The sequence below is a fragment of the Equus przewalskii genome, chromosome 25, assembly GCF_037783145.1.
Source record: "Equus przewalskii isolate Varuska chromosome 25, EquPr2, whole genome shotgun sequence".
In the NCBI taxonomy this organism is placed as follows: domain Eukaryota; kingdom Metazoa; phylum Chordata; class Mammalia; order Perissodactyla; family Equidae; genus Equus; species Equus przewalskii.
Genome location: NC_091855.1, coordinates 10,089,558 through 10,103,619, shown reverse-complemented (window position 1 = coordinate 10,103,619; position 14,062 = coordinate 10,089,558). Strand labels below are relative to the sequence as shown.

The following is a 14,062-nucleotide window of genomic DNA, read 5'->3' as shown; positions in this document are numbered from 1 at the left end:
TTCTTTAGGGTAAGACATTCATTCCCTTTGAGTTTAACCCAAAGAAAAGATGAATGATATTAAGAGGTTGGAATCCTTGTTTTGGAGGTTTTTAAACTACATGTTTCAGTTGTCTGTACAACTGAGGGACGGGCACAGTCAGGTGTAGGTCTTTCTGGTCAGCAGATTGCCTCTCATGTGAGGACTGGGGGACTCAGACTCCTTTCATTTCATGGCTCACCCATCCTGTAGGGCCCGGTGGTCCTCTGTATCCAGCCAGCAGGTGGGTGAGAGAAGGTGAAGAAGACACACTGCCTCTTGGTCACCTGGCCCAAATATGACATGCTTCACTTCTGCTGGCAAAAACTCATCACATGTTGGGGCTGAGGCACTTCTTGCTGGGGGACCTGGACTCTCTTTTCCTTTCTGAGATCCCATGAAATGTCCTGACCCAAATCCGAGGTGTATCCCACTCCTATGGGCTGCTTCTCATTTCCCAAACTTAGCGTGGAGACCTTAGAAGTGCAGTAGCCCCTAGCAGCCCTCCTTGCCTTTGCTGAGCTCCTGCAGGAAGAAGGAGTGTTTACTTTTGAGGGTTTTTGTGAGGTCGCCTACCTATCCCCTGCATTGTCTTCCCTTCAAATTTGGGCATATTAGTAAGAATCCTCAAGATTTTATTTTTACCTTCCTCAGAACTGCTTCAGGGAAAGGGGTGTTGTTGGTAAGGGGAAGGAGATTGTGTTGAGCTCTGCTGTATAATTTCTAGTTTATAATGAAAAACAGATTAGAAAGGTGACTAGAGCAGGGTTTGGTGGTGGGGTCCGTGACTGGCCTGAGACATCCCAGGTCTGGCATTGAGATTGACGTAGAGTTTCAACATAGGAGCGTTCCTGGTGTGTACGTAACTGAAATCCTTTCTGTCTGGAACCTCCAAACATCCATGATATGTATCAAGGGGCATTTTTAAAAAAAAACTATTTTGGAATAATGTTACGTTTATAGAAAAGTTGCAAAGATAGTGCAGTTTCTATTTACCCTTCACCTAGCTTCCCTAATGTTAATGTAACCATAAAACATTTGTCAAAACTAAGAAATTAACATTGGCATAATACTATTAACTGAACTATAGAGTTTACTTGGATTTCACTGGTTTTACCACCAATATCCTTTGTCTGGTCAAGAATCTAATCACGGATACCACGTTGCATTTGGTCATCATATCCCCAATCTGTGACAGTCTTTCAGACTTTGCCTGGTTTTTGTGACCTTGAAACTTTTGAAGAATACTAGCCAGGTATTTGTAGAATGTGCCTCAATTTGAGTTTATCTGAGGTTTTCTCATGATTAAACTGGCGTTATGGATTTAGGGGAAGAATAACACAGAAGTGAAGTATCTTTCTCATCACATCACACCATGGGGCAAGTGACATCAACAAGACTTATCACGGATGATGTTAACCTTGATCAGTTGGTTAGGTGGTATCTTCTGAATTTCTCTACTTGAAGTTACTATCTTTTCTCTTTTCATACTCTGTTCTTTGGAAGTAAGTAATTAAGTCCAGTCTATACTCAAGGGAAGGAGAATTAAGCTCCATCTCCTGGAAGGACTGTATTTGCTTATATTACTTAGAATTCTTCTTTAAGGAAGGTATGTCCCCTCACCCTCATTTATTTACTTATTTAGTCTCTTATTTTTATCAGTATGGACTCATGATTATTTGTTTTATTCTTTGGGTTATAATCCAATATTATTGTTATTTTGTTGCTCAGATTGGTCTGGGGTGACCATTCGGAGATCTTGTCTCCTGTGGTGTGTTTTTTTAAGCACTTCTTTACTTTCTGGCACTATTTGATGTCCCCGGCTCATCTTGTATTTCCCTGCCCCAGACTTAGAATCAGCCATTTGTCCAAGGAGCTCAGAGGGTATTTTTAATAATTTAAACCTTAAGCATTTTTTATTGATACCTAACTAAAACATAAGAATCTTGGAGAAGTTCATTTTGAACTTAAGGCAGTGAAACTCTTACCATCGTCTAAAACATGTTGAAGTTCATTTGTTCTTTAGAAGTATACTTTTCATTATAAAATGAAAAACAAAATCTTAAAAGGCACCAACTCAATTTAGTATGTCAACGGTTTATTCAGGTTTAAGAGCTGTTTGATATTTGTGTTCAAGAAATTTTGTATGCATTCATTTTTTTAAAGTTTTAATATAAAAGTAACTGAGACTGCTTACATTTTTTAAAAGCTGTAAGAATTGTAGTTTTAAAAATGTGAATGTGAAATGAAATTAAAATATAATAAGGTAAATCAAATGAAAACTCAGTAGAAAGAAAATAAATTAATATTGCTTATTTTCTTTATGCCAAGAATTGTGTGCTCTACATACTTCTGCTCTTTGTTCCTGTATCGTCTTTGATTACCTCTCTCCTTGGACCTATCGCTGTATATTGTAATCGTTTACTGGTTTATCTCCCAACTTCTTGAACACAGCAAGTACGTTTTTCAGCGGAGTCTTCAGCATTTAGCATAGTACTTGGCCATAATAGGCACTCAGTATTGAGTGTGTCAATTGTTATCGCCGTTTTAAAGATGAGGCAGCTGAGGCTTAGAGGGTCAGGTAATTTGTGCAATGATGACTTGCTAATTTGTGGTAGAACAAGGGCTTGAATTGGGAAGTTTGAATCTTAAACCTATTCCTTTTTTTATTGTACTACACTGACAGATTTTTGATAAGCTGAAAATGCTTCATTGCATTATTTCCAACTTGACAATCTCTGAAAGTATTCATAAGAAACTGGTAACATTTGTTGCCTCCTGGGAGAGGAGAGGGGCTTGAAGACAGAAATATTCCGGGGCTGGCCCTGTGGCCGAGTGGTTAAATTCAAGCGCTCTGCTGCAGGCGGCCCAGTGTTTCGTTGGCTCGAATCCTGGGCGCGGACATGGCACTGCTCATCAAACCACACTGAGGCAGCGTCCCACATGCCACAACTAAAAGGACCCACAACGAAGAATATACAACTATGTACCAGGGGGCTTTGGGGAGAAAAAGGAAAAAAATAAAATCTTTAAAAAAAACAAAAGACAGAAATATTCCAAGACATTAGTTTTGGAACCTTTTGAATTTTGAACCATGTGATTATTTTAGATATTCAACAATATAAATACATTTAAAAATATATACAGGAACCTACCAGATGGAGTTTTATATTAAGTTTTATCTTGTTTTTTCCTTATTATTTTTGAACAAACACAACTGAAATGGTGGGGAGGGGAAAAAGATAGAATATTCTAAAGGGAACAAAAGGTCAAAGTCTGTCTTTAATGTGAATGCAATTTGACTTTTTAAAGTATGCCCTCTCAGTCTTTCTTTGTAGGAGCCCCTTACATTAAGTCAGTACTTGGTGATATCCTCAAGACTTTATTTGATTACTCCTACTTAGGGTGGTTCAGGCTGTATTAACAAAAACTCTACTGCAAACTGACTTAAACAGTCAGAAAATGTCAAATCTCATAAAAAATAAAAGTTCTTTCCATCAGTTGGATTGAGTTGGCTTTAGAATCAGTGTTCCGCATCTTAACAAATTTTAGTTGGGAGGGGAATACATGCATAGATTGGCAAAAATGTAAGCTTTCTGAACCAATTACTGGGGGGTTAAAAGTGAAGGGATTACTCTGACTGGTTTAGGCTGATCAGGATCGCCCCTGGAGCTGAGGGCAAGTCCTGAAACCGTGTTGATGCCACGTGGAGGAGGGAGAGGGGACGAGTTGGAAGAGTTCCGTCATACTGTCCACTGGGGTTTCTTAACTGCCCTTCAAATAAAGTATGATGTATAACTGACCTCTCTGTGCCTCATAATAATTTTTGAGGAATGTCATTGTTCGTGCTGGAAGATGGGCTCATGGGGGTATCTTTTACTCTTCTCTACTCCATGCAAATTCCATAACAAAAAGTTAAAAAAAAAAAGAAAAGTGGGACACAAAAAATACAGGGTAAGTGATGGATGCTTACTGTACCCTTTTTCTAGGTTGGTGTGTGTTTTTCAATCATCCTGCTTCCTTTCTTTCTCCTCTGCTTGTATGTAGAATGAACATGTAATTCCCCTCCTCAAAGCCTAATTGGCATATTCCTTAATTAAAGTTGACACTAATACTTCGGTATTTACATAGAAGAGCAATAGCATAGTATTAGAGTGAACACAGGTTCACAGGTTTTGAAGTTACAACTTGGCTTTCAAACCAGACTCCCCCCTGTACCCTCCCCACAGTAGCTATGAGAGCATTGGCAAGTGACTCCTCTCTGAGCTTCAATTTCCTCTGTAAAATGAGGATAATAATACCTGTCTCCTAGGGTTAAATGATTAGGATAAAAAAACTAGATGTAAGTTTCTAGCACATCACCTAGCTTTTGTTAAACTCCAATTATGATTATTTTCTTCTCCGTGAGGCTCAATTATCCTAGCCCAATTTGATAGATATGGTAGCATTATTGTAGTTAAATTATAGGCGTGGATTGTGAAGTTATTAGAGCCCATTCCTGAATGACTTTTCCCATTAAGCTGCTTCCTACATTTGGAACATTTGCTGGGCCTTTGCATTTCACAGTCATAGCTAGTTCCTTATAGTCATTGGACAATATTAAGTTTCAGCTGTGGGGAATTAGGTTTTTCTGACCTAAGTCTGATAAATTGTCTCAAAAGGGAACTAGTCCTTTATCCAACATATACTGCAAATACACTTGTTACTCCTCAGTAGTAAAAATGTAACAGTATATGATGCTCATGCTGTCACATCTTTCAAGTATGATGAACATTCATACCTGAAAGATAGAAATACATTTATTTCTCAAGATACTGTTCATTTCTGATTTCATACAAAATAATATGCAAGAGTCTTTTAGTATAGTGCGTTTTGTAATCAATAGCTTCTAAATAGATGTAAAATGTATGCTATTTTCTTTTAATACTTTTTTTCTCTCTTGTTTAAATGGGAAAAACCTACTTCCTCTTCCATTATGGAATTATGTAACCTAGGCTGTCCTTCAGATTTCATATTCACGCTTATTAGCCAGTTCAGAAGTAAAAGCAATACCTAATCGCAGCTAGATGTGTTTAGGATGTACTTTATATATAGAAAGAACATTTGATTGGGTTAATTTTAATAGGAAATAACATGAAATAATATTTCCATTGATAAAAATGACTTAAATTTTATTAAAGCAAAAGCCACAAGTGGAATTCATACTTATGTTTAGGGATTTTCTTCTTAAGTAATCACCTCTTAATTATCTAGGGACAAGTATTCAGATAAGAGATTAGTCAGCAGTTCCCATCGAATGTGTTGCAAGATGGCACTTCGTCAGGAATTGAATATTCTCAGCCCTTTGAAGCCTATCCTAAAGTGTTTGTTTTGGGGTGTCTTTGTAAACGTCTTCCAGCTGCTGCATTATTTCAGACGTGAGGATTCTGTATCCCAGTAAGAACCACAACAGCAGTGGCGGCTGAGTGCCAGGGCACTGCTGGGGTTCTGCCTTTTCCTGTTCTGTACTGAGTGGGTCACGAGGAGGTGGTAGGAGTTGTTCTGCCTCAGCACAGGTAGGCCCATATTTAAATTGGTTATGATGGCCTGCTACGTCCTCTAACTCAATGATAAGGAATTTTTTATAAATGAAGAAAAATTCTTTATAGTCAAGCAAACTATCATAGTTTTAGACTTTACTAAACTTCCTTTGTCTGGACCTCTTTTCCTTGTCTCAGCTTGGTGTTGGGAATTAAGGACACAGTGTTTCACCTGTGTACGATTCAAGAGTTGGTGGCAGCAACTCCCCTTTCTTTTATCCATTTGTTTCTCTTTTCTCTGCTGTTCTCTTTTGGCTTATCCTCATCCGTCTTTTCTCCTCTCTACTCCTTGCTTTAGTCCTCTTTTCTGTCCCTCTCTGTTTGCGTCCCTTTTCATTTGTGTGTGTGTGTGTGTATGTATATTGATATAAGAAAGGTTCACTCCACATCCTCATTTCTCACTAGCCTATTGAGATCTAGAATACTAACTAAGCTTCCTTTTATGCATCTAACAGAAACAAACAGAGAAAAGATAAAAATGATGGTTAATTTTACTTGCTTTCTTCATATGTTTGTGTTAGCTTGAACCATATAAAGTGACAATATTGTTTTCATCTACAGAAATACGTTTAATCTAACACTTCCCTAAGTAGCCTGCAGTCCAGAAGTAGGATTTGGAAATTGATTGGATGAGAGCCCTGAGTAGGAGAGTTGCATATTTTCTAGAGGGTCTGGCTTAGATAACTGGGTAGATCAGAGTGTTGTCCTGGTGCCAATACCACTGACGAAGATGGAGAAGATTGAGAAGGGTGCGTTGTTTTGTTTTTAAGGGAAAGGCTTGGTTGGGGAGAAGGGAAGCATAAATAATCAGTTTTGTTTTGGGGTGTAGTGGGACATGTTCAAGGAGAACTGGCTAGTAGACAGGTGGAAATAGGGATTTGTAAATAGAGAGATGAGATTATTTGCATACAGGTGGCGCTTGAAAACATGAATGTGAAGAGGTTACCCTGTGAGAGTGCAGAGGGAGAAGAAAAGAGAACTATGGCTTCTTTGGAGGACTGGCCAGTAGATCGTGCAAAGAAAACTCAGATGGGGGCTATACATAGCAATAGAAGAGTGCATTCATCATTTTGGAATGATTTGTTAGTATGTAAAGTTAAGGATTCACTCAATAGCCTTGGACGCTTATATTGCAAATATGACTCACTTGCATATTAATGTGTTAAAATGTAAGCTAGAGGTTCTCATGTTTCCCCATAAGAGCTTAAACTATTTTACTGTTTGTATCTGCGGATGAATATAAGCTCTATAGCTTGAGTCTTGTGGGATATGCCTGCTTTACCTCTAATATCTGTCTGTCGTCTTTGCTTGTTCTTTCTTTTTTCTGAAGTAGTGCACTACATTTCAACAGTGCGGCACGTGGACAGCCATTGCAGTTGTTACCATTGCTACGGTCTTGAAGTGTTAGTTTGCTGTAGCATTCCATCTGGGGCCCACTCTGCCTGCCTCGTCAATCCCCGGAATCCTTCGAATGATGGCCTCGCAGGTGACTGTTCCATCTGAAACAGACTCTGCAGGCAACGTAGCGGAGGGCAGGAGTCCAGTACTGCCATCCTGCCTGGGTGCAGCAGTGCGCAGCCGTAGTCCTATGAATTACTATTAGCTCAAAAGCTGCAGTAAACCTTATTGTTTAAATTGTCATCAGCCTGCTTTTTCATATGCAGAGGTCAATGTGAACTAGTAGCAAAGAATTGTTGCCTTCCTAACCTCATATTAACACTTTGAATATTTCAAAAGTAAGCAGCTGTTTCTATGTAGAACGAAAGAGAGTTTGTTCCTTGGAGTGTAGAAGCAGTATACTCTTAAGTAAATACATGTTTTAGGAGATATTTTAATAGCTTGGGCTAAAAAATTATGTTCAATAATGTTTTTCTTCACAAATAGAAAATCTTTCTCTGTATTTCCTTTTTGTGCTTTATTGAAAGTACTGTTAAAGAATGCCATTATTTTACCATTTCCATGAACAGAGCTCCTGCAAAGATACAGACACATGCGATATCCTCTTAGGTTTATTCTCGTTCTTCTAGAACTCTTCAGCGCTTAATGTGTGAAAGTGTAATCAATTATTCATTCACTTATTCAACAACTATTTACTGATAAATAAGCAAGAAAGAGTCAGGTAATAAGTTCAACAGTGAAATAAGGCTTTTAAAAAATACTGAGTTAAAAGGGCAAATTGCAAAGAAGATACATATAAATGTGATTCCATTATTACAAATTCTTGATCATAGTAGTTGTGTCCATAATGTTTCATTTCTTTAAATTAAAAAACTGAAGCAAATATGGCAAAATGTTGACATCTGTTAAATCTAGGTAGTATGTATTTGGGTGTCTCTTATACTTTTTCTACACCTGGTACATTTGAAATAGTTCTGGGGCGGCCTGGTGGCACAGCAGTTAAGTGTGCACATTCCGCTTTGGCGGCCCGGGGTTCACTGGTTCGGATCCCGGGTGCGGACATGGCACCGCTTGGCAAGCCATGCTGTGGCAGGCGTCCCACATATAAAGTAGAGGAGGATGGGCATGGATGTTAGCTCAGGGCCATTCTTCCTCAGCAAAAAGAGGAGGATTGGCAGCAGTTAGCTCAGGGCTAATCTTCCTTAAAAAAAAAAAAAAAGAAAGAAAGAAATAGTTCCTAATTAAGCATTTTTAAATTAGTAAAACAGGCACTACGATAGTGACAGGCTACTTCAGGTTGGTTGATCGGAGAGGGTCTCTCCAGGGAGGTGACATACTGAGACCTGAATAACAGGAACGAATTACTCGTGAAAAAATGTAGGGCAGGTATTCCAGGTAGAGAAACAGCTATTGCTCCAGTCCTGAGGCAGAAGCAAGCATGGCACGTTGAAGGAAAGAAGGCCATTTTAGTCCATCTGCTCAGCAAACCAACAATTATGCTGTGGAGGTGACTACCACGGCATAACTATAAGTGGTCATTTAGTCTCTGAATACTTATGTTGAAGGAAACTCACCATTTTCAGACTTATCTTATTCTTAGGGTTTTTCCATGTAGGGCTTACAGACTAATGGAGTCAGATCAAAAGGACACAGAAGCTGGCTTGGAGAGTTTCTCAATGGCTGAGGTGGGGGCAATTTGAGCGCCGACGAGAGCTACAAAGTGAAGGATTATAACACAACTTTTAAAAATCATAATTTCTTAATGATACTCAGAGAGAAAAAGGAAAAAGCTCTTCTTTATAGAAGCATGTTAGTTAAGGTAGAAGATGACTGTTTTGCAAATCCCTGTATAATCACTGATTCAGGTAAAGATAATCCACATGCGCTAAAATCTTTGCATGAAAGGCTGTTGGAGAGTAGGATATTCATATAGTCTCAATGTATCATCTCGTGATTACTTACTAACTACAAAGGAAGGAAAGTACCTTTTTAAATTTTTTTTTTGAGGAAGATTAGTCCTGAGCTAACTGCTGCCAATCCTCCTCTTTTCGCTGAGGAAGACTGGCCCTGAGCTAACATCCATGCCCATCTTCCTCCACTTTATATGTGGGACGCCTGCCACAGCATGGCTTGCCAAGCGGTGCCATGTCCACACCAGTGATCTGAACTGGTGAACCCTGGGACGCTGAAGTGGAAGGTGTGCACTTAAGCGCTGTGCCACTGGCCAGCCCCGGAAAGCACCTTTAAAATGGAGAGATCTGGCAGTTACTGCCTTAGGCAAGTGATCAGATGTGGTGTTATGTGCCCCCTGGGTGTGACACAGTAAGAAGTACCCAGCATCACCTAAATGGTATCCCTGCCAGAAATGTTAAACTGCAATCTAATCATGAGGAAACAATTAGAAAAATCCAGAATATGGGACATTTTGTGAGAAAACTGGCCTGGACTTTTTAAAAAAATTCAATGTCATGCAAACAAAAGATTAGGGAGGTGCTCTATGCCAAAATATTTAGGAATGAAGTGATAGTTTGTCTGCAGACAAATAGTTCATGCAAAAATAATGTGTGCTTCTGTGTGTTTCTAGAAATAGAAAGCAAATAAGTTAACAGTGGACCTAGGAGGTGAAAGGCTATATGTGTGTGTATCCATTGTACTATTCTTTCAACTTTTTATAAGTTTTTAAATATTCAAAATTAAAAGTTGGAGAGGATGCTTGTTCCTCTTTTAAACCCAAATCTAACTTAGTATTTTTTGCCCATTGGTTAAATTGTGTTTGGAGCCACTCTGATATATCCAAATTCTCCCCCGTGTGGTGTTAGTGGTGTTGGTAGTGGTAACACTGGTAATTTTTATGTAACATCCGTTGATTATGTATTATGATATGCCAAATGTGCTAAACACATTATTTCAGTTAATCCTTCTAACAACTCCTGGGTTAGTATTCATTTCTCCTTGTTTAAAGATGAAAAGACAGACACTTAAAAAGCCATCACTAAAGCAACAGAAATAAAAAGCATTTCATCTTAAGAATGAAAATGTGACTTGTGAGGCAGGCCAGAATATTCATTGGTGAAAGCAAGATAGAAAAATTTGTGATAAAGTCACTAGGCATGCATATTTTTCTGCCCTTGAACTTGTTCTGCATACAGCCTACCATTAAGGGCAATCTCGTGTGGTAGTTACGAGCACAGTCTCTGAAGCCAGAATGCCTGGGTTCCAATTCCAGCTCCACCATTGACAAGCTGCCACTGCCTGAGAAGCGCTTCTCCAGAATCCATACTGGGAACCTCCATGGTGTTAGTTTCCTATTGCTGCTGTAACAAATTACTACCAATTTGGTGGCTCGAAACAACACAAATTTATTATCTTAGAGTTCTGAAGGTCGGAAGTCCAAAATGTGTCTCCCTGGGCCAACATCACAGTGTTCACAGGGCTGCACTTCCTTTTGGGGGCTCTAAGTGAGGATGTTTCTTTGCCTTGTCCAGTTTCTCGGGGCCACTCACTTACTGACCTCCTTCACCCAAACCAGCAACGTATCTCTCCGGGCCTTTTTTCCGTAGTAACATCTCCCTCTGACTCTTATCTTCTACCTTCTACTTTTAAAGACACTAGTGATTACATTGGGCCCACCTAGATAATCCAGAATAATCTCCCTGTTTTAAGGTCAACTGATTAGCAACCTTAATTCTGTCTGCAACCTCAATTCCTTTTTGCCACGTAGCCTAACATATTCACGGGTTACAGGGGTTAAGGCATGGACATCTTTGGGGGACCATTTTTCTGCCTACACATCTATGTTTAGATTCTAAAGTTGTAAAAGGCAGCTGGGGCCAGGAGATGATTCCAAATTGGAGATCCTGGCTAATGCTGAGAACTATAAGTTGGATGAGTAGGACCATTATTTGGGTTGAGCTAAAAGGAATTGCTGAGCAGTGTACATACATGTTTTTAAATCTCTTGCTGGTGTAACGTATATATGGTAGATTGGGTATTCAAGAATGACTGAATTAGAAAGAGGCAACTGAATTTTGGTTACATCATGGTAGGGAGATGATTAAATTGCTAGAATAGATTTTACTTTGATTGTTTTGTGCCGGCCCTCAGAGGGAAATATTCATGGTTTAATTACAATTTTAGACAAGGTTTGAGTTTAATTTTAATTTTTGTATTTTTATTACAGATTGTTATTCCCTTGAATGCCACTCCTGCTATGGAGAAGATTGAGGAGCAGTTTGCTAATCTGAACATTGTTAGACGTTCCTCGGGGACTAAAGAGCCTACTTATCTGCTTGGCATAGACACATCCAAGACTGCACAAGCAGAAAAGGGAAGCTTGGTTGCTGTTTTATGTTCTAATGGATCAATCAGAATATATGATAAAGAAAGGTTAAACATACTACGAGAATTTAGTGGATATCCTGGACTTCTTAATGGAGTCAAATTTGCAAATTCTTGTGACAGTGTATACTCATCATGCACTGATGGCACTGTGAAATGTTGGGATGCTCGAGTAGCCAGTGAAAAACCTGTCCAGCTGTTCAAGGGGTACCCTTCCAATATTTTTATTAGTTTTGATATCAACTGTAATAATCATGTCATTTGTGCTGGTACAGAAAAAGTTGATGATGACGCCTTGTTGGTGTTTTGGGATGCAAGAATTAATTCTCAGGATTTGTCTAGTACTAAAGATCCACTTGGTGCATATTCAGAGACACATAGTGATGATATCACTCAAGTATGTTTCCACCCCAGCAATCCCAACATGGTAGTCTCAGGGTCAACTGATGGTCTGGTAAATGTATTTGATATTAGTGTTGATAATGAAGAAGATGCACTGGTTACAACATGTAACTCAGTTTCATCAGTAAGTTATATTGGTTGGTCTGGGAAAGATTATAAACAGATTTACTGCATGACACATGATGAAGGATTTTGTTGGTGGGATCTTAATCATCTTGATACTGATGAACCAATTACACGTTTGAACATCCAGGATGTCAGAGAAGTAATTCACATGAAAGAAGGTACTTTGGACTATTTGATTGGTGGCCTGTATCATAAAAAGATGGACAAATTGTTTGTTGTTGGAGGAACAAACACAGGAATTATTCACTTAATGAGCTGTACCACATCAGGATTGACCCATGTGACCAGCCTGCCGGGAGGGCATGCCGCTACAGTCCGTTCTTTCTGTTGGAATTTGCAAGATGATTCCTTGCTAACTGGAGGAGAAGATGCACAGTTGTTACTTTGGAAACCTGGAGCAATAGAGAAGACATTCACAAAGAAAGACAGCATGAAAGTAGCCTCCTCTGTGTACCAGCGAGTTCGCGTTCACAGCAACGATTCTTATAAGAGAAGGAAAAAGCAGTGATGGTACATTGGGAGTTTACTGGGTAGTTTCATAGTTGCAAGTAATTATTTTTATGTACTACCTGTCATAGACATGTTTAAAGCTCATATGTAAAAATAAGCCAGTTAGCAAACAGTCCTGGAAAAATGTTGAGAATGGTTTAATTCAGGTCGTCATCTAGTCTAAAATTATTTTTTTAAAAAGCCGCCAGTTGAGTATATAATCAGTGAGTTGAAAGTAAAATTACATTCCTCATTTTTAAAACCCATCTGTTGAGCTAGTAAATGCTGGTTTAAAGAAATAGCTTTGGTAAGGACTTTTGAGAAGTAGATGGCTGGTGTGACTTAAAAAAACAGGTGGTTTGGGCTACGTTTTTTTAAGCTCAATTTTTTACATTTAAATCATCTTCATTATTTATAAAACGAAGTCAGACTTTTTTTCACTTGAAGAGCTCCTGCTTCCTTAATACTCATAGATTACATTGGAGCATTTAAATGTAAATGTTCTAATGAGTCTAAATAGAATTAAACTTATTTAGAAATAAAGTGATTTGCATCTATTTAGGAAAAATATATTTAGTAAATATTTGCATCTATACTTTAATGTTGTTGGTTAAACAGTAAACAGGTGTTTCACTGATGAAAAGGAAATTATCGTGCAAAATTCATTTTGAGACTCAAAGTGAATATACAAAATGAAAGTATTTATAATAGCAGAATGACTATTTTTATTTCAAATGCCTAAATATTTTGTGAGAAGATTTTCTTCCATAGTGTTTCATCCATAATTTTAAACTTGAATTTTTGTTTACTGCTAATTTTTCATCCTTCCTCTTAAATATTTCTCCGAAGAATCTTAATTAAAAGTTAATCTCTCTGAAAGCTTAGTGTCTTTTATTATGCTTAATTAAAAATAAAAATATTGGGGCTGCATGCTGCAGCAGGTGTCCCACATATAAAATAAGAGGAGGATGGGCACAGATGTTAGCTCAGGGCCAGTCTTCCTTAGCAAAAAGAGAAGGATTGGCAGCAGATGTTAGCTCAGGGCTAATCTTCCTCAAAAAAAAAAATATTGGGGCCGGCCTGGGGTTTGCAGGTTCAGATCCTGAGTGCAGACCTACACACTGCTAATCAAGCCATGCTTGGTGGCATCCCACATACAAAATAGAGGAAGATGGGCACAGATGTTAGCTCAGGACAATCTTCCTCAAGCAAAAAGAGGAAGATTGGCAACAGATATTAGCCCAGGACCAATCTTCCTCACCAAAAAACAAAATTAAAATATCTTCTTATAGATAAAAATATTTGTAAAATTTTTTAATCTTTTAAATTAGAGATATTGTCATGAAAAACACAGAAGTTACTTTAGAACCTTTTCCATTTCTCTTTAAATGTTAATGACTTATCTCTGAGCCTGTAACACTGGGGGAAATTTTTATTTTTCTCTAGAACATTGCAACTTACATTTAAGCTCTGCTCTAGTCTAACTCACTTGAGATTAAACAATAGGTAAGTCACTGTTAGACGTATTCAAAATATATAATTCTTATTTGGAGAAATTCAGCTGTTCTTGCTGCTCTCCAAACTGTAAACCTAAGGGTAATTCTGGACTTTTCTCTTTTCTCCTAATCAGTCAATTGCCAAGTCCTGTGCCATTCCTCCTCCCAAGATCTGCCAGCTGTCCTTTGGTGTTTACCCCACCACTGCTGCCTTAG

The 14,062-nt window shown here is 38.4% G+C and overlaps 1 protein-coding gene across 31 annotated transcripts in view; it reads left to right on the top strand.

The window, feature by feature from the left end:
* WDR89 (WD repeat domain 89) overlaps window positions 1-13,229 on the top strand; it is a 39,111-nt gene extending 25,882 nt beyond the window's left edge. For 25 of the 31 annotated variants that reach the window (XM_070592925.1, XM_008525322.2, XM_008525324.2 and 22 more), the window contains one exon: window positions 11,176-13,229. In XM_070592925.1, the coding sequence (XP_070449026.1) occupies window positions 11,206-12,369 (1,164 nt within the window). In that variant the 5' untranslated portion in view covers window positions 11,176-11,205 and the 3' untranslated portion in view covers window positions 12,370-13,229. Of the gene's footprint in view, window positions 1-6,930; window positions 7,084-11,175 lie in introns of all 31 variants that reach the window. The other 6 variants (XM_070592918.1, XM_070592914.1, XM_070592915.1 and 3 more) reach the window with 1 other exon arrangement.
* The last annotated feature ends 833 nt before the right edge of the window (window positions 13,230-14,062 follow it).